Genomic DNA, 21,219 nt, shown 5'->3' with positions numbered 1-21,219 from the left:
TTAATCTTCAGACATGTTGGAAAGAGCTGAATATACCCCTCTGCACTGGAAGATTTATTTGACACTTGTTTCAAGGAAAAATCAGACTCAATCCGAGAATAAAGGATTTGAGTATTTTCTTGGAGGGTGAACAGCCTTCCTTAAGGCAGCCCAGTGTTTGGCACTCAGTGAATCAATAAGTTTCAGGACGGTCCAATACTTTCTCTAAATCTGTTATGTGCCCGTTGCGTTGAGAATCTTGATTCATAAATTGATCACAATCAGCAGGACAGCTGCTGCTCGATAGCATATATTTAGCAGCAAGTTCATTCAGATTTCTTCTGATTACTACAGCACTGCTAAAAACACTGTATATGATTTTTGTGGGATTATAGCTTTTAATGAGACTGGATAAGGGAAGAACATGAATGAATGCATGGTCTGTATTCTGAATTTGGACATTTTACATGTATGTTTTTTTAGGATGTACCCTGATGTTCGTGTCCAGAGAACCTTAAAGAGAGTTCAAATTGTGCAAAGACAGCAGACTTAATCTTTCCTGTGTTCCTAGAATGATTTTGTATGATAGAAAAACAGTAAAACCGGAAAAACAGAACATTTTTTTCAACAATTTCATTCATTTGAACATCTGATCAGTTTCTAACTCCTCCAAAGAGCTTTTGACAGCTAATAAAATGTTTATCTTGACTAATGAATTTGAAGCAGATGTCCTTGTCATAAAGTTTCTTTGCTATTATGCTTTTCTTACACTGTCACTGTCACTTCTTATCATTTTGGATCGTGTTCTCTAACCTCTTATTTTTATTAACTTGAATGTAACATATCTCTGCTCTCTGTGCCATAATTAATTTTAATAGATACAATAATGGCATTTAAAAAAAATACAATAACATGATTTTGTAGAGCTAATTTTAATGCTTCTTGTAGTGGTTGTAGCATGTGTTATCATAGCTGGCCTGGGTATTAAAACGCAGCACTAACTATCAAGCCCTGTTTTTAGCACCATCCAAAATGTGTCCATAGTAAGTATCAAAAAACATTTTGGCACTAAAATCTGGCACTGAAAGCCTAATCTGAGTCTTACTCTTTTGTACCTTTTCTTAGTTTAAATGGTTCTGGATTTAAATCACAGTTTTGCCAATTTAATTAAAGGAACGTTCTTGTACAACTTGCGCTTTGATAGCATTTAACATCTTAGATGCTTCACTTAATTTTTTTGAATTCGAAAAAAGGTCTTTAAGAAATTCATGCTTATTTTTCTTTAAATTAATGGAAATGTTCATTATTTTATTTTTATTTTTTTAAGTATGTTACTCTCTTTCTTGCTGAGAGTTCGAAGAGAGTATTAATACAACTTCAGTGTCTGTGAGTTAATTCTAGTGCTACAGTTAAGAGGCGGCTAGCTTAGGTTAGCAAAAAGACTCAAAGCAGCAGGAAACAGCCTCTCTGTCCAAACTTCAAAAATCCACCTAGCAAAACCTCTGAAGCTCCATAACTAACACAATTGTCTAACAGCTTTGGACAGAACCGGGCTAGCAGTTTCCCCATGTCCACTATTTATTATAAGCTAAGCTAACTGCCTCCTGACTCCATCTCCATGCTTACTGCACAGACATGCTCATCTAACCCCTGACAAGAAAACAAACAACCATATTTCCCAAAATGTTCAACTGTTCCTTGGTTGGAAATATCATTCTGGCTTTGTTAGAGAAGCTCATGTATCATATTGGCATTTATAATAAAGATTTCAAACAGTATACAGTAGCAGTAGCGGCCTGTAGTTCTATACAGTTCTATGCACCGTTCTAGTGTCTTGTTGGCAGTATAGTTGGGGCAGTATTTTATGCTGTCACCCTTTTCTTTCCTATCTGTTGGCCATTAAGCTCAGTATCTTCTTTCCACATCATTTCACGTTTGGTCTCCCTCTATATTTAGCAGATCTGCCCTCTCTTTTGTCTCCCCGCAGCAATCGGCCGGACATTGATCCCACGTTATTTCAGCACGGTGTTTGAGGGAGGGGTCACCGAGCTCCACTACATCCTCAAACACTCCAAGGAGTCCTTCCACAACTCCTGCATCACCCTGGACTGTGATCAGTGCACCATGGTCACCCAGCACGGGAAGCCAATGTTTACAAAGGTAACACCTGACCCCAGAGCTTCTCCCACCATGAATAATTGATCACAAGCTATGATAATGGACTAGCTGAGGTGTTTAACTGGTTAAAGATCAAATCCATTTACAACCTTTGATTCTTTTTTTTCTGCCCTCTTTCGTTTTGTCCCTTTGTTTTCAAGTCATACCTGGTGGCCTTACTGTCAGCTGTGGGAAGGTCTTTATCTATTTGCCAAATGAATTATAAAATGATGTATTATCTGCTTAGCTTGTATGCATCTTAGATGTCTGTCCCTGATTTCTGAAGGAGAGGGTCTTTCTCTGCACATTCTGTGCAAGATTGCAATACATTTTAGTTAAGTCTAAAGAGTAACATAACACTAAATCCATTTTTGGAGTACAGTCACTTTTTATACCTTCAGCTTATTCTTTTCCCATTCTATAGTGTTAATTTCTACTGAAATCTTTCCCTCTTTCTGGAGAAAATCGAGTAATTCTGTCCTCTAGACTCCATAAAAATATTTATTGTGTCTGTGTGAGTAAAGGTTTGAATGCATTTTTAAATGTATGAAGGGGGTCTCTTCAAGCTGAAACAATGGGTTAAGCTGCTCTATAAGGCAGTAAAAACATAAATATACTAACTACTACTGTTACATTAAATACTAACCAGGAAATACCTTAGCTTAAAAATGCAAATTAAATACTCACTGTTTAGATTGAGGAATTCATGCAGGGAAATGTCAGTCATATTCATATTTACCCTCTTCACTTCTTAGCATTTTGGCTTAATCCCAGACCCCAAAAAGGCATCTCTCCTGTTAAAGATGTCAACTGATTCTTAAGCCCTCAAAGGTGATGCTGCAAGGACATGAATAAGATCTTTGAAGAGAATGTTTTAGTTTGCAGTATAAGTGCAGCACAGACAGAAGCAAGGAAAGCAGAGGAAACACAAATTGCACAGGTGAGATAATCCAAACCTGACACCAGGGTCTTCTGAAAGCACTGAGGCTGAGCTCATCTGCTTTTGTCTTTGGGGAGAGAATCCCCTTGTGGGCTAGAGTGAATATCTGCTTCACCACAGTCTGATCCAGATGGCTAGCTGACTCTTAGTGTTCTTCTGCTGACTCTCTAAATGAATCTGAGGCCAGATACCTTGTCAGCGCCGAGCAGCCGAGCTAAAGGGATTCCATGTTCCCTGTACCATGAACCCCGAGCTACAGCACCGGACCAGATTGTTCTGACATTAAACAGCTATACACCCTCTTGTTTTCAGGACATGACAGTATGCACTCACTCCTGGGTGCATGTGTGTCTAAGTGTGTGTGTAATGTGCACAGTCTGAAATTAACTTTTTGGCTGACCTGCCATGGGCTGTGAGACTAAACAGGGATTTAAAAAACATCATTGCGAGAAAAAAATCTCTTTTACCAAGTAAGTTTGTTTGTTACTGAGATCTAAAATCTTATTTTCTGTAAAGAAATGAACAAAATGTGCTAAGGGGCTGAGATCTTAGTATTTTTCAATACAAATGAACTTAATTCAAGAATTTCTTGATATGAAGTGTAATTTTTTTTAACAACAGGGCAGTGATATGTCTTTTCCTGTCTTGCTTTTGGATATTGAATTTCAATATGAGAAAAATCCTCATAAAAGGGAAAACAGCACCAGCAAAAAAAAAGACTGAATCCGAGACTAAATGATTTGACACATGCATTACTAGGTGGTAAGTGGTTCACAGTAGAGCCCAGACAATACTAGAATTTTTTTAGGTATTTTTAGACAAATATCAATACCAACCTCTTAAGTGTTCATTAAAATCTAATCATGTTATATTGCCCAATTCCTTTCTTTACCTAAACTCATATCCTACAGGCACATTTTCGACAAGTATCCCTTAAATAAGGTCATTAAAGAATCATGACCAATTATGACCAAGATACGTACGGAGTGGGACATGTGCACCGATACTGATACTGTATATCTGCAAAAAGCTAATATCAACAGATGTACTATATCTGTGGAGTTCAAATTTATACTGACATACAGTGTACTTCCACAATGCCGTTAACAAAAAAAAAAACCCTGTTAAAAACAGTGAAAGCGAAGTTAGAGCATCTTTATCAACCAAAAGTGATGCTTGCAAATGATAGGAAATATGTGGATAGGTTGTTATTACTGAATCCAATCCTTGAGATTTGATTGGACTTGCAGATACAGTGCAATATGGAGCTGTAGAGGATGGCGGCCCATTCCACATTCCTCACCCATGTTGAAGGAGAAATTAAGAAATTAGACATGAAACAAATTCTTTGGAAATGTAAACCAAGTTTTGTCCAACATCCTTTTTCTTTTCTTTTCTTTTTTTTGTACTGTAGTGCAGGACCTTTTTCTTAGCATTTAGAAAAGTCAAATCTTCCCATCATTTCAGATGTGGCAGGTGTCTGTGGGTGTTTACATGTTAGTGTATATTTATATGCATGACTGCCTACGTGTGAGTTTGCATTGAGGGGGATCCTGAGGTCATGTCACTGTTTCTGTGCATTTTGTATTCATGTAGAGGTTGGTGGTTGGGTGGGGGTTGGGCGTGTGTATGTGTGTAAATGGGTGTAGGTGGATGGGGGCTCTTTGTGTTATCATATTAGCAAAAGAGTATGAAAAATCTACAGTAACACACACAGGAAACGTCTTGTGATGTTGCTGTTGTTTGGTTTTTTGTAAACAAGGCTTCCCAAAAAGAAGAAGAAAAAAAAACCCATAATATATCGCGAGTGTCTGATATTAACAGAAACAGAAACAGAAACAGAATGGTCCAGGCCTGGTCAACAAAAAGCTAAATTTGATGCTCGCAGCGCTGCTCTCTTTTCATCTTCACCTAAATTGGATGAGAAGAATTAATTCATTAGAAAAAAAAAAAAAAAAAAGAATTCCAATAACTGAGCGTGTTCTCCCTGAGCTCCCAGCAGCAGCGAGCCTGCAGCTCTGGAGGCCCGAATCTCAATCAGCTCTGCCTCGCCTCGCTTTCCTCAACCACCACCACCACCCTCGCCCCCCTCTTCCTCCCCCCTCCCACCCCTCCCCTCCCTCCTCCTCTCTCTCTCATTCCCCTGCCTTTCTCGCTCATTCTCCCCTCGCTCTCTACTCCACCGCTCTCTCATCCTCCCCTCTTCTTCTTCTCTACCCCCCCAACACCCTTAACAGACACACACACACACACACACACACACACACTCGCATCCTTCATCCCTAGAGAAATCATCCCCAGCTCCCAACTCGCTCTCTTGCTCTCCCACTCTCTCTCTCTGCCTGTATCTGTCTCTTTCTTTGCTCGTCTTGCTCACTCTCTCTCTTTCTTTTCCAAAATTTCTAATTCAAATGTGCCTCATTGGCATTAGCACATTTAAAGAATAATTATTGTTTATTACAACTTAAGTCCTAGTTTGGTACCATAGTTTAGGCCATTATTGCTATCAGTAATAACGACACTGCAGTTGTTTGCTGAGATCTGGGACACTAGAAAGACGTCATTACAGGGTGAGAAACACTGGCAGTCCGACCTTCTTAGTTCAGTTTATTTGACTTTATGAGAAGAAGGACATCAAATCACAAGCAGCAACATTAAGGTCAAGGGTAAAACAATAAAATCCAAAGTTAATGCCTTTGTCATCCTTGATGTAGACATAGCAAATATACCAGTGTAGGTGACAGTGCGACATCATACTACAAGCAGTTAAACATCCCAAAAACCACACATAATAAACTACATACAGTAATTTTAACAAGGATGGTGAGCCTACACTTCCATGTTTCCTACACTGTAAGCCTTACAGTATTTTGACCTTCTTTTTAGAGGTACCCAAACTAATTTGGAGGAGAAATTGAAGGGGAACAGTAAAACTATTACCCAAACTGTGATCATTTCAGTTCACAGCTTGGTTTAACAATAACCTGCTGTTCTTGCCATGGTTGTGCACTCGCACATTTTCCTATGCAATGAGGGATTATCACTGACATTTCAGGTGTGCACAGTTTCAGTCTTACTTCCAAATATGTTTAAAAAAAAAAAAAAGGAAAACAGGGCACCCGTTAATAGAGATCTCCCAACATGTATGTATCAGCATTTCTTCCTCTGAGCTATATTTACAGTGAAAAATAATAAAATTACTTGTTAGGCTACATTTCAGTACATCTGGAAAACCCATGTTCCAGAGAGTGTTTAGCGTTACTGGAGTCGGATCGGTGTAAAGAATTTTAAACCAATTTCATATTAAGCCACACTGGACCCCGCAGACGCTCTCGAGTGGAATGAGAATGTAGTGACTCCAGTCCATTTGGTGGCAGTAATGCACCTCGAAGCTCTGAGCTTACCCTTCCCATCTACTGAAATTTGACCTCCTTCATGTTGCTGACCTCAGCTCGGTAGTAAATATCACACAGTTCGTCTAATTCTAAAAGCTCTGTCACTCCATTTAACAAATGTTATGTTAATCATGTTGTGATATTGCTTATTACTAATTCTATATTAGTTGGTTCCGTTGGCACAGGTTCCTGGTGTAGGCTACTTTTCAATTTGCCAGAATCTGTCATAATGACAAATGCTGGTTCAGCTCATTCACATAAAATCAAACCGGTTTAAGCTCTAGCACCGGACTGGACAGGCAAAACCATAAATTGGCTGAACTCTAAGCATTACTATATACTATAATTCAATACAGCTGTGTTTATCCCTGTAAAGGTTGTTGTTTACAGCTGCCTGCCCAACAGATACACACAGAGTAGCCAACCAGCAACCGTAAACTGCCATGTCACCAATCTCATAATATTTAACAGGGTTTTTGATACAGTGTTCAGTGTTCATACAGTGTTAGTATGTTCATTACTTATTTCATCCATTTTTGGTTTGTTTCAAAATTAAAATGTAAAGTTGTGGTTGAATTAAATGCATGCTGAAACAGTATAAAGAATGGAAATCAAGCTTGTCCTTAAGGCACGCCAAGGTACTGCTGCACCCACTTTGGGAACCACAGGTATAATCTGCTCAAACTGTGGCCTTGTTTACAACATGTCTGATCATCACTGCTTGTGTTTCTTGTCCTGTTGAACTTAATTATAATAATGTTGCCATGTTCCCAGCAACAACCTTTGTGATTATAGCGTTATTATAACTGAGAGAGATGATGGCCAAAGCTACAAAAATCTGGCTCAAGTTGTAAAACATTGAAAATTGTTCATAAAGTATAGCATTGACAAAGCAGGTTGTGCAAGGTTTCCAAGAGAAAGACAGCAAATGATTTGCAGATGACTACTATAGCACACTACAGTGACACAGAAAAAAATATATATGAGGGGGAGAGATATGGTTTAAAATTCTAATGTAATGGTTAAGATGAAAACCATTGAAGAAATGCAAAAGGGGGCATTTGTAAAGGAGCTCAACACAGTTTCATGTGCTGTGTTCATGCACTCTCTCCCTCTCCATGTCATCGGTCATTGCTGGGGTGCTACAGACTAACGAATGGGCGGGGTTAGCAGGGCACTGAGAGTGGGCGGTGTTCTCCAGGTGCTGGTAGACAAAGTGTGTGGGTTCGCAGGGCGTTGAGGTGTTGACAAGGTGACACAGGGTGCCAATTTGACCAAAAGCCCCCAACCTCACAGCCGCCCCTGGCATATCAGCACTTCTGTTCACTACCCAGCAGGCCTTGCTTTCCCCTGACTGGTGTGTATTAGCTCGGAGGGCATGGCCCTTGTTACCGGTGCCTAGTTGGGGGTTTGTGCATGCTGGGAGGTGAGCAGAGAGCAAAAGACGAGTTCGTGACACAGTGATCGCAGCTGAAGTGAATTTAATTCCCTGAGTGGATTGTTTTTTTGAGAAATTGAGAAGTGGTTGTGTTATCAGCAGTGTGTGTTTTTCTGGACTTTGCTTGCAGTCAGTAGTTTCTGCAAATTTCAGGCATGTTTGAAATGTCACTCTGCCATACTTTTCTATAATTTTAGATATTCAGTTTTATTTGTGTTAGCGCTGCAAGGTACGAATAGTCATAGTAGTGATTCAGCACTGTCACATGGTCAATTATCAGTGTGAATTCTGAGTATTTTATGTTTATTTTGTGTTGACTGTTGCCCATTTTTCATCATATCTGGGTTTTATTGCATTTCATTTATCATGAAATGTGTGAGCGTTCTATTTATTTATGTATTTATAATATGAATGAGATTACTTCCCGCATATCTATTTGTCTCAGGTGTTCCTCTAATTTAACCCCATTTGTTTGATCGTTTGATTGGTTGTGGCAGCCTGTGGTTGATGGTGTAGTGTTTGTTTATTGCCTAAACAATAAACAAACACTACAATAACCAAAGTCTAACTAAAGACTGAAATGTAGCTGCTTCTTTAATACAGTTTTGTGTGTGTTCACCGCTTGCTCTGCAGGCACCTGTCTCTGAGCTGTGCATGCGATTATATACCATTTCTGAATCTGAAGTATATTCTGCACTGTTCCAGGTAAATTATTAAAAGAGGACATCCGCTGTGAGTTAATTGTTAGTACAGTCTGATTGATACCAGATTTGAGGATGACACAGATATTGATGCTTGATAGATTTAAAAAAAAAATCTGATATTGATATAGCAGCCAATATTTTCTTTTACACATTTACATAAATAATAGTTTTGATAAGGATCGGTTAAGTTTGGTTGTTAAAGAATTGTGTCTGATGATGAAGATATATCTGAGTATATCATATCATATAATAAGTACGTGTATGATATACTGACATTTCTTGTTACCTTTTGTCCGACACATACACAATGCTGATAATATGTATCAGCAATAAGCTAATATTGGCCGATATATCATCCTGGCTGCTTTATCGGTTCAGCTTCAAGTTGTCAACCTGACACATTTGCGGTAACTACACATATTTACAGAAGCACATTTCACTTATTTATATGTACAATAACCATAAATAATAATAATAATAAATGCTGTGATCTTAATATTAATGTCAGGCTTCTCTATCTTCACCAATATAAAGGATCTTGTTGAGTAACAGTATTATAAGGCACAGCAGCACCTTGTTGCTATAATTCATTATATTTAGTCAACTTTAAACCTATTTATATTCACCAGAAGCAATCATGAATGCTCATAATAATCGATTTAATGACCTTCAGCTCCTCTGCTGTTAATTGATTGTCATGTTAGGGTACAGTATTGAATAGTGTCTCAGCAGCAGGACGCTGTTATTCTTTGTTGCTCTTGTGAGCTGGAGATCCCCTGATCTCAGCCGCGTTGTGTGGAAGATTTATGACCCCGCTCTTAAATCAATGAGGACTCTCTGTGAGGGGCTGTACCATTTAATGGACCACTTTTTAATTCAAGGGGATTTTCCTCCTCTTAGTTTTCATAAGGGAACACTATTTAGCTTAAAAAATGGTTGCGGCCATTGTTAAAAATATTATATTTTAACCAACTGGCTTTCACTTTGGAGGAATAAATAGCTCTCTATGATTGAATCTACACTGGAATCTGTTGGAAAAGCTGCCTTGGTTGCATTTGTGGTTAATATATCTCTGCACAAACGCAGCTAAGACAAATTCCTGCACATTTATTGCACTTGGCAATTAAAGTGATTCTTACTCGGGTTCTGATTTAGGCTGTTTGCCAATTTATTTATTGGTTACAGAAAAGCAGAAAGCTTGCAGACAGAAATAAGAGCAACAGTGAAGGCAATGCTAAAGACACAGTTGGCAATATGGAAAAAGAAATCAATAGTGCAGCGTTGTTTCACTGTAGGCTACAGCACCTGGAAAGCATCAGAAGACACTGACTCACTAGTAAACACAATTCAAGTTATTTCACTGCTGGTGGGTAAATACTATAAATCTACAAAAAGCACACGCTCACGAATGATGTAAAGAATAACATATTTCCACATACATGCCTAAGTATTTTGTCTCTTAATAGGTTTTAGGGGCCCAGGGGGCATAAAACTCATCCACTGGATAATGACCAAGATACATTTCATTTCAAGAAGAAAAAGAAAAAGTTGCAGTTGTATATTTTTTTACCATTCAACAGCAATTTGAGTACTAGTTGATTAATTACAACATTCCTACTCATAGCCTGGGCTGAAAAGCTGGCAGTCAGTGATGATTATTCAAGAGTCACAATATAGGGTATATGTATAAAATCAAAATGCGGCTTCCTGTTTTTAGTGCTGTGAATGAATATCTGCGGTTTTACAGCTTCTTTCAATAAACTCTCAGCATTGGTTCAGATCCACAGTTTCAGTTCTAGGGAAGACATTGTTTTGGTTTTGGTGTGTTACACATCATGATGCATCCTGTCACTCTCAGTCTGAACTCTGAGGTCAGCTGTTGGACAAACTGCTGTTGGAATTAGAGTAAATAAAAAATGAAATAAAGACCATTTTATTTTGTCCATTAAACACCAAGGATTATTTCCAAACATTGTTTTAGTCTAATCCACACTTATCAAGCTCAGACAAGCCGAGTATCAGACCATGCAGCAGATCCCAGATGTGTTTGCACATGTGTATCAGCGCTGAGTAGTGTCAGTCATCGGATGAAAGTGATAATTTCCAGAACAATATGTATCTGTTTTCAGAAGAAGTAAAAGTACAAAAAGAAGTCTCTCATTCAGTATTTAAAGGGTGAAACTTTATTGACTTGAAGGGTAATTTACGGCAGCACAGAGATAGGCCAAGAGGTAATAAAGCATATAAAGACTTATTTGGATAAAATGAATAAATGACAGGGGTGACATTAAAAAGCAAAATAATATGTACATTACAATACTTATATTAAATAAGTGATTTGTGCAAATATTTTTGGGGAAAGATCTGCTTGTGCAACTCTTGCAGCCATGATGTGTGTAGTATATACTGTAAGTAAAGGTATAAGTATTCATAATTAACAGACAGGTGTGTTTAAGCCCAACCATAATGGTACAAATGGTGTGGAAAAAATTATAGTAACAACCTGTCATTATAATACAATACAATTCAACAGCACCACAAACAACATCCTCCAAAATGATCATATAGTTGAATCAACACCTCACTAAAACAGTTTCAACCAAAACTTATATCACCTTTATAACCTATTGCAGGACTGTAGAGTTAGAGTGCATAAGTTTTAGGTAGTTGTTCCTAATAAATTGAGTTTTCACATTATTAGTTACTAAAGTTTACAGTGCTGTGTATATGTGGAGTATGTGTAATGCACACACACTAAAGAGTAATACCATATATAGTAGTAATAAAAAAATAAATAAAAAAAAAATAAATATATATATATATATATATATATATATATATATATATATATATATATATATATATATATATATATATATATAAATTGAAAAGGATTGGAGGGGGAGGGGGTTGGGGGAGGTGGGGGGGCAGTATGGCTGCTAGCCTCTTTCTTGTTGATCCTCAGGAGACCATCTGCGCTGGGGGCATTGATTAGAGTGTGTCTGGTGGGATTACATCTTTGCCGTTGCCATGCCAACTAATCAGCTGATTTTTTTTCCTCTCTGTCTGTCTCTCCACTTCTCTCTCCTCTCTCTCCCTGGTTGTCACAGCAACGAAATACGGGAGAAGCGCAAGGTCCCCGGCAAGCGCTGAATTCAGCTAAAGGGGCGAAAAAATGTTTTTTTCCCCTTACTGTTTCTGTCTCTGTCTTCCTCCCTCTCTCTCCCTCCTTCTCTCTCCCGCTCTCTCTCTTTCCTCCCTAATTGGCAACTCTCTCTGACCTGAAGTTCTTTTGTCTCTGGCGTAAACACACCCCTTTCTAGATTACATTTATTTTCACATTTTAGAAATAGCTGGATGGTGGAGAGGCCCAAGGACAGACGCTCTGAATGAGGGAAGCGAGCAGAGTAAATATTGGGAGCATAATAGCTCACTCCATGCTACAAAGTCCTTGAACAAATTCCAAAACGGAGACGAAACCCTTCCAGCGTTTTTTATCAGAATCACGCCTGGCCAATAAACACTGATTTCTTTTTTGTCTGTGTCCAAATCAGCTGACGGTTGCCTGCCAGCCACTGAAAGATTAGTGAAAAAGATATCAGGCTGAGGAGAAATGTAAAATAACACTAACTATGTGATCTTTGTCCAGGTTTGCACAGAGGGTCGTTTGATACTGGAGTTTGCCTTTGATGATCTGATGAGGATCAAGACGTGGCACTTTACCATCCGGCAATACCGTGAGCTCATCCCCCGCAGCATCCTGGCCATGCACGTGAGTGTGACATCATTAATAGGCGACAAAATACACCCAGATCTGCCCGGATTTGGTGTCACTTTTTGAATCCTAACGAGGGTCTCTGCACACTGTCAAGACACTTTTTTGAAGGTATTCATGAGCATATGAAATTTAAACGCCAACAAAGCAGTTTGGAGGGATTTTGCAAACCAATTTATTTGCAGACATCAAAGGCCACAGAGGATAAAAAAGGCCCTTGTCTGAAAAAAGGAGAGGGAAAAAAAACAAGGTCGAATGAATAATCTGCTTAATTCTACTAAGTGTAACACACATTTAGTCACTGGAGCTGTGGAGTATAGCTAGAGCTAGCAGAAGGTTTCCTGTATTCAAATGATTTTGAACTGAAACTGTATGGTATAACACTGCTGTTGAGAGAAGAAAAACACATTTTTTTATACATAAAGGAGGCCAGGTTATGCATATACTGACACTGACCCTGGAACTGTACAATTGTGCTTTTGTATGTATCAAGAGCCCAAGGGTTATAAAACTCTCATGACCCGTTTTCAGACACCTCTTTACATAAATGTGATGGCAGTTTTACAAGTCAGTCTCATATCTGAGTAAGTGCCCAAATCACTTCTGCATAAAAGTCAAAATGGCAATCTTACCAGGTCAGACCTATTAACATTTCTCTGACACTTCACACAGCACAAGTTGATTTGAATGTGATGAGGAATTAAATGTGCGTCTTAGTCACTTGATTAAGATCACTTAAATAATTTTCCCAAGTATCATCTCTTATGCTCAATTAAATATATAGTACAATAAACTTTAATAGTTTAATAAACTTTAATCAAATATGAACCAATTTGAGTGAACTTTATGTTGTAAGGAGATTCTTCTCATGTCAGAAAAGTTTAAATTCTTTATATATTTTATGAACCACAACCACAATAGTCCTCACATTTTTAACTTTAACTTGTGAGCAACTAGAAATTTTACTAGAGTCCCAACTTAACATTCTGTCACTCTATAGTCGTGCACTGTTGGACTTGTGCACTGGACTATGATGGACTAATAAATGATGAGATTCATGAGAAAATTTATTAGGAGATTAACTAGAAGAGAAGTGGGAGCAGGCGTCCATTGCACTCCCGATGATCATTAATTAAAGCTTCAGTGACAAAATCCATCAGTGATGTAGCCCGTGAGAGACCAGAAAACATTATTCCTCCTTATCATCATTAAATTTGTCAACTCACCGCACCCTGCGCACCAGGTGCCAAATGTTGCACACATGGCTCTTTCCTTAAATGTGCTGTCACGTTTGAAAAAAGTCACGATGAATGTCAAAAAAAAAAATCCTGAATGAAAGCCATTACTTTAGCAGATAAATGAAGTCAGCAGTGTTATGTATTCCATGTCTGAGAAGGGTTTTGGTAAGAAAATGACAAAGAAACAACAATAATTAAAGTGCTCTTAAATGTTTTTTTCTTCTCAGCAGTGATATTCCTCCAATTTCCTTGATAAATAATTTTTTTTTTTCCCTTCAATATTTTCTCTTTACCCCCACGGAGCTAAAGGTGTGTGTAGGAGGCAGCTCTGCCTTTATAGCCAGCTTCTTTTTTGACCAAATCTTCATATGAAATTCACTCACCAATAAATTGGCCCCTGTGGGTATTCACACTAATTCCTAGAGAGTGGGATATTGTGGGGTATTGTGGGTCCTGGCCAGATCTTCAGTGATTTGTGTGCGAGTGTGAGTTCACTCTTTTGATCGCTGCCTGGACTAATGAAAGCAGATATAGACACATGGGAGTCAGGAGAGTTGAAACTGCAGATACCAGTACAGATGTAGCCACTTTCTGATGTGAGCTGAACTACTGCTGCTTTTTTACTGCCACTCAGGAGGAACTGTTTGGAAAAGAAATAAAGTTTGGTCTTATTTTAGTTTTTAGAAGTTTATAAAGAACGGGCCTGTGAGTGGTTTTAGCCATTGTTGACTGACTCATTACATCAGCTTTTTGTTCTGATAAGGAACAAGTATAAAAATATCTTAATAGAAGAAAAAGACTTTTAAGAACAACTTCAGCAACAAAACCTTCTCATTATAAGAAGAACTGACTTTCACAATGTAAAATGTGCCTAAAGTAAAATTTACTGAGAAGCCTAAAGAATTCACAGGATCCACTACATATGATGAGGACAGTGAGTAGGTGTGTGTGGAAAAAAATTGCATTAAACAAAGTACAGGATGAAAAAAGGTTTCATTTTGTCACAAGATATTTGGAATGATTATGGTAACAGTTCACTTTAAGTCTCCCTAATTAGTCTTTATAAGCATTATACAAACAACTTATTGGTTTATTGTACACTATAATGTAGTTGTAAGCAGATATAAGGACAGTTTTAAGTGTTTACTAACTGTACAGTATTTGTCAGTAAAACTTCTATGAAGACATATTTAATACAACTGTGTTTTACTGTATTTTCGTTGTCTGTTTTTTCATCAGCCTCGACTTATGGTTGCCCACAGGAGAAGTTGTAGTTGTTACTAAATAAAAACACACTTAACACTTGAACTACATTATAGTGTGCAATTAACAATTTATTAAATGTTTATATACTGCTTATAAATGCCAAACAGGGGCACTTAGAATAAAGTGTGAGCATGATTATGCACTATGAAAAACTTAAATTTCTCTTCCACTGGTAGCTTTACATTTAATCACCATTTAGGTTTATAAAAGCACTTGAAATTAAGTAGTTTACCATAACTTCTCAAACAGAGGCTCAAATAATGGCCACCACCCAAACAACTGCTGTGTCCCATATCCCTGTATGTTATGCATGTACAGTTCAGTGATGCTATGCTGATTGAGCCTCTAAATTTTAGGCTTCAAAACAGAAGTAATTTCACATGTCGATTCAGTTCTTATATTAAAATGTGCAAAGCCTTCACAGTTCAGTGTTGAAGCCAGAGCCAAAGTTCTGCAGTTCCTTGAACGCCCACTAGATGCTGACTTCAGAAATTCATCTGTATTGAAGTCAGTGACTATCCATTAAATATTTTCCTCCAAAAATTCTGGTCTCAAAAAATTTCAGTCAATGTGAAGTGAGGTTTTGTTGATGATTCTCAGTCATTTCTTCATTACAGAGAATGAAGGCCTAAACAGAAGTATGTTTTAGGGCGATTACTTGATTGACAGGTGTCTCAATTTATTACATTCAGGTTTTATTGCTCCATGATGACAGCCAGCAGTAAAGGTTATCTTCAATATATCCCTTTATAAATCTATTGGTAATATCAGAGATTTTACTAAAAGTAGCAATACAACAGTGTGAAACTACTCCAGGTAAAAGTCCTGCAAAACCTTTGGTGAAAGTACAGAAGTACTAGAAACAAAATGTAATTAAATTATTAAAAAACAAAGTACTCATCATGGAGAACTAGTTCCTCAACATTCTACTACAATACAGCACTTCGAAGCTGCAAAAAATACACAAAAACAATGCAAAACACACAAAGATTTAACAACAACAAAAAGAAAGCATAAACACCCTGCACATCATTTCTAGTGATGTATCCTATGTGTCTCCCTCCCTAACATCTGCTACACCCCCTCCCAACCACCCACACACAAATGCATACACATCCCTTGTACACACACATGAGGTTGAGCCGTTGTGTAGACCTCAAACGGTTATGTAAATATTCATTAAAATTTATGACAATAAACCATAAGACAAACAGTTACAAATAATGCAGGATGGTACAGATGCAACAGCTGTTAAAGTAATTCACTTTAATAGTGGCAATAATAAAACCTGCAAAGAGAAACATACAGTATACAGAATAATGCACTGTGTTATTTTATACAATATATCCAAATGGGTAAGAAAATTCACATCTTTACTAAAGTAAAAGTATCAGTACAACAGTGTAGAAATACACCATTAAACGTGAAGGTGTGAATTCAAAATATAATATATCATTGTATTTATTGTTACTGATGCACTAAGATGGAAGCAGCATTTTACAGTACTGCTGTACTTTGTCGGGCTGCATGCTAATTTTAACTACAATATACATAGCTGGCTAAATTAACCCGTAACAAAGTGTGATATTTAATAAGGTTATATATTTTTTATGTAAAATATTTCTAACAATGAAAAGTTAAATGATGCCTCAAATGGTATAAAGCTTCTGCAGATTACGTTGCACCACGGCTGAGCAGCATCCCCACCTCCCTTACATTAGGTTTCACTCATACGCTGTAGGTGCTCACTGACATTGTCTTCCCTGTTTAAACTTATTATTTGGACCACTGTTGAGCATCTTGAATTCTGAATGCGTTCTTCTGCAGTTTGTACTCTGTTGTTTGTCTGTCTTTGGCCTCTTGAACAGAGTGTCTCTGTTGTCCCTGCACCATATGTGCCAGTGTTTACTTGCATTTCTACAAATTGTTGATACATCTCTGCACCAGTGCTGTCAAGACAAATTTCTGTACAGTGTGTTTAGCCTAATTCTACTTGATGAGTTACGTAATTCAGATTCTGATCTGCTGGCTGCCAATAATGCACACTGGTTCAATTCTCCTGTCGCTCATGTTGGTCTGCTGACGGTACAGAAGGACTCCCTTGCTTCCCTCTTGACTTTCTCCACACAGAGATGCGACTGGAGATAGAATTATGCATATTTCATGAGGCAGTGAATGCAAGTGTGCTCACTGCTTCTGCTCAGTCTGGGCTATGTTTTGCTCTGTCAATACCTACAGCTTTTTATAATTTGACTGCTTATTCTTGGAGCAGCAAACAGGCTTAGTGAATAATCATGTGTCCTCATGAGATTTTTTTCAATCAGTTGCCATCCTATTATTGCTATTTTGGATTTTCTTTTTCTTTCTTCTTATTTAAGATGTATTGTTTACTCCTACACACACTGTAAAATCACAGGGTTTCCATGCATTTTCTATTTTACAATCAATTGATTCAGTGGTAATTTTTTATACATTTGAAGATGGTGGTCAGTTCTTAATTTTTTGTGTGACTAATGCTGTCAACTGGATCTCACTGGATCTTTTGCTATTTATGCTTCACGTAAACATAAAGCACAATGCATAAAATAGAAGGGAGGGTTATATCTGCAGGTTTTTCACTAATTTAACATTAAATTGTTTTTCCCTGCAGCCTAGACCATGTATATATGCACTCACCAACATCATCAAATTCAGTCAAGATAAGAAATTGAAAATGTGTGTAATTTTAAATGTGATGACAAAGGAATATTGATTAATTAGCCTACAGTTTGACAATTGCGTGAAATGAAGTTCAGAAATGCTTCCATTCAGACTGATAGCAAATGCAATAACTATGTTAAGTAGATGCATTTAAGACTTGAGGGTGTGAATGTGTCAATTGCGCATATCCGATGAACGCCAATTAGCCTAATTGTCCACAGATAATTTGTTTAGGCGTAGTCAGTTGAATGCAAACATAACAAGATATAGATATGTCAGATATGTATATAAATATATGTGTGTGTGTGTGTGTGTTTGTGTAACTTTTTCTTTTATTTCTTCTATTTCTCTGCTGCTGACTTCAGGCACAAGACCCTCAGGTGCTGGAACAACTGTCCAAAAACATCACTCGCATGGGTTTGACCAACTTCACCCTCAACTACCTCAGGGTAAAGACTCAGTGTGTGTGTGTGTGTGTGTGTGTGTGTGTCTGTCTGTCTGTGTGGATGTGTGTAGGCGTTCAATGTCTATGACTGTCATTCTGCTTTTGTTTTTGTTCTCATCTCCTCACACTAAATGCACACAGAGGAACAATTCTTGTCCATTTTTAAACATAGTAATTCATGTTAGTCATGTTTCTAACTAAACCTCTCATGTTTATGTGTCTAGACAGCATGAAGTTGTTTTTATTATGTATTTTTTTGTCATAGTTGATCTGCTTCTTGCAGTGAATCTGTGATGTTTTATTGAAAATTTTAAATTTACAGGTATATTCAGGTTTGAATACTTAAGTTTTACTTGAGTTTCATTTTCAGATATGTTTTCTACTTTCTCATACTCGCTCTTTAGTTTATTTAAGGTCATATCGTGACTGTAAATGTAGTTTTTTTTCTCTGTATTACAGGAATTGAAAGCCAATACTGTTATTTATGTGCAGAACACGTTTTTATGACTCTTGGGCGTTTGAAACCTGAGTGTATAATTTCAAAGGTGCATGGCATCAAAACAAAAAATAAGCACTTATTTCTTCTTTACTCTCTGCATATACATGTTTTTCTACCTGACCGCAGCAATATAATTTACGGAAATAGGAAGTATAAGCTGGCTGAATACATTAGTAATTATTTCACAGGGTTTTATTTGTGTTTTTCAACGCCACAGTTGACTGACAGCTACGCTTTCCAAATGGGAGAACAAGAGCGAGCAGGAGAGAGATGGAGAGAGAGAAGAATTAATTGGATACAGAAAATTAGCATAACATTAATGAACGCTCCCTGTTGAGACTCATAATTGTGAAATGGCGCGCGAATCGGGGAACGGCACCTCCGCTGCTTATAATAACTGAGTGAAGAAAGACACACAGAGAGTGGGAGAGAGAGAGAGGGGGAGCAGGGTGGCTGTTTTTGTTTTCCTATAACAATGATTTTCTATGCAGAAAGCAACTGTAATGCTGCTGAAAGAGAAAACACATAATTCAAGTATCTGTAATTACACACTAAAGATCCAGCTTGGGTTTATTCTTTATTTTAGTTATTCAGATGGTCAGTACTCAGCAAATAAAACAATGCAACAAGGATCATGCCTTGTTTTCTGTTTGCTGACAGCATGCATTTTATGGAAGAGGTTAAGTTGTTTGTGTCTGAGCAGCCCCAGCATCGCCTTTGAAAAGTTTGTTGAAATTATTTGCACTGCCTCAGTGGTCTAAACCTGAAATATTTCACGTAAATCCTCATGTCTCTGGTAAATTAGGATTGGCCAACTTCCCCAGGGCACAATGTGGTTTTATTTTAAATGCTACAGAAAATATTTCTCTCAATTAGGAATTTAACCTTGTTCTGAGGTTTTCTTTCATTTCAGTAATAGTTAAAACGTCATAAACTAGTAGTAGTGTTGGTTAGTTTATTGAATCTGCATTTTAATCTTGAGTTTTGCCAGATTGGCAGCTTCTTGGAACAAGATGTAAGAACCGAGTGTTTAGTAGAGATTTTACCGTGTCCTGTAAAGCAGTGGTTTCCAGCCATTATTGCTGTACATCATTAATATGAAACAGCGTATTTGATTAAACTGCTCACAGTTCAATTACCAAGTGTGATTTTCCTTTTAGCAGTGTCATTTGGAAACTATTTTGAGGCTTAAAGACATAAAACTATATTTCTTCACAAGAGCAAAGCAAAGATTACAAGAAAGCCTGAAATCATATATTCTTTTTCTCACAGAGTTTCGTATTTCCTACCCCAATAATCATCTTTCTGCCCCTTTTGGAGATCCCAATCCTCAGTTTGGGAACCACTGCTGTGTAGTCACTATTATTCAACATGTCCCACAATTTGCAAATGATATTTTCCCTTACTGTTATCATAGGGTGTCAAGGTAAAATACACCCTTTCCTCACATTTAACTGGCAGTAATGTGTCTCTGGAAAAGGCCTTTCCCAGCGGTTATCAGTGCTTCCAAAAGAGAGTGACAGTTTCCTGGCTAAGGGTTACAACCGGCCTTTCTCTCACTCTCACAAACACTCTCCCACTCTCTCTCTCTCTCTCTTTTTTTCAGTTGGAGTATTTAAGCCTTTCCATGTATTGGAGCTGCCGGCTTCCTACTATTCAGCCTGAAAATAGCCCTTGTTTTCAGGCTGAGAGCCAGGGCTTGTTGGCTGAGCTGGGGAGGGATATTACTGTGTCAGGAGGGAACTATCAGAGGAGAACACGGGATTAGTCTGTTACAGGGATGTTCACTTTACCTCGAGCTGCATGGCATCAAAACACTGCCATCCTGACGGAGGGAATACAAGCAGACATTACTATGTTTATGTAGGGTAATTTGGCGTTAGCAGCTGAGTCTATGGTTGTCAGAATAACTAGTTTAAAACCCCTGACTGGTGAACATCCCTGGTTTGAAAATCCATCATGCTAAAACATTTTTGCAGGGATTCTAGGTGTTATGAGGTGATGAGCATGCTGATTAGACCTGACATCAGAAACATTGAGGTGGTGGGTTGCTGAAGGTCACATGAGATCATTTGAGCATGCAGTGAATGATTAACAGTCTTCTTTCTCACAGTAACAACTGTCAAAGTGCCCTTGAGCAAGTTAACAGTTTTGACCTTACAGCATGCTGGATGGGAAGCAGTAACAGTAACTACATTGACTGCTTACCTGGTTAGCTGCACCGCAACTATGTTGCTACAATGGCCAAGACCTCACCGTATATATATATGTACTGTATATGTTTCTGATATGTTCCTTTGTATGAGAAAATTACTTCAATCACTTTATATGACTGTCCTCTAAAGAAACTGCATCAGGTCACATGTTCACATTCGAGTAACGAGGCCCTCTGGAAGCTGCACTGTAGGAATCATGTTCTGTTTGATGGAAGCAAAGGAGGTAATTTTGTGTCATAGGGTTATAATGGAATAATTATTTCATTATCAATTTTTTCTGCAGATTAATTTTTGAATTATTTGATTAATCATTTATTTTATAAGATGCCAGAATAAGGAGATAATGCTTGTAATTTTCCACGGACCAGGGTGACGCCTTAACATGTCATTTTCATTCTGAACAAGAGTCCAGAATCCACAGATTCTCCGTTTACTATCCTGTGTGACAAAGAAAAGCAGCAAATTTC

At 37.8% G+C, this 21,219-nt stretch overlaps 1 protein-coding gene across 4 annotated transcripts in view; it reads left to right on the top strand.

Annotated features, from left to right (window-relative positions):
- ldb2a (LIM domain binding 2a) overlaps positions 1-21,219 on the top strand; it is a 93,111-nt gene that overhangs the window by 57,438 nt on the left and 14,454 nt on the right. For all 4 annotated transcript variants that reach the window (XM_071457465.1, XM_071457464.1, XM_071457462.1 and 1 more), the window contains exons 3-5: positions 1,967-2,139; positions 12,263-12,385; positions 17,958-18,041. In XM_071457465.1, coding sequence (XP_071313566.1) covers positions 1,967-2,139; positions 12,263-12,385; positions 17,958-18,041 — 380 coding nt within the window. The remainder of the gene's footprint in view (positions 1-1,966; positions 2,140-12,262; positions 12,386-17,957; positions 18,042-21,219) is intronic.

This window comes from Trachinotus anak, unplaced genomic scaffold (assembly GCF_046630095.1).
Source record: "Trachinotus anak isolate AG129_WGS33_773 ecotype Australia unplaced genomic scaffold, CSIRO_AGI_Tana_v1 ptg000021l, whole genome shotgun sequence".
Classification (NCBI taxonomy): Eukaryota; Metazoa; Chordata; class Actinopteri; order Carangiformes; family Carangidae; genus Trachinotus; species Trachinotus anak.
This window is presented reverse-complemented; position numbering and strand designations above follow the sequence as displayed.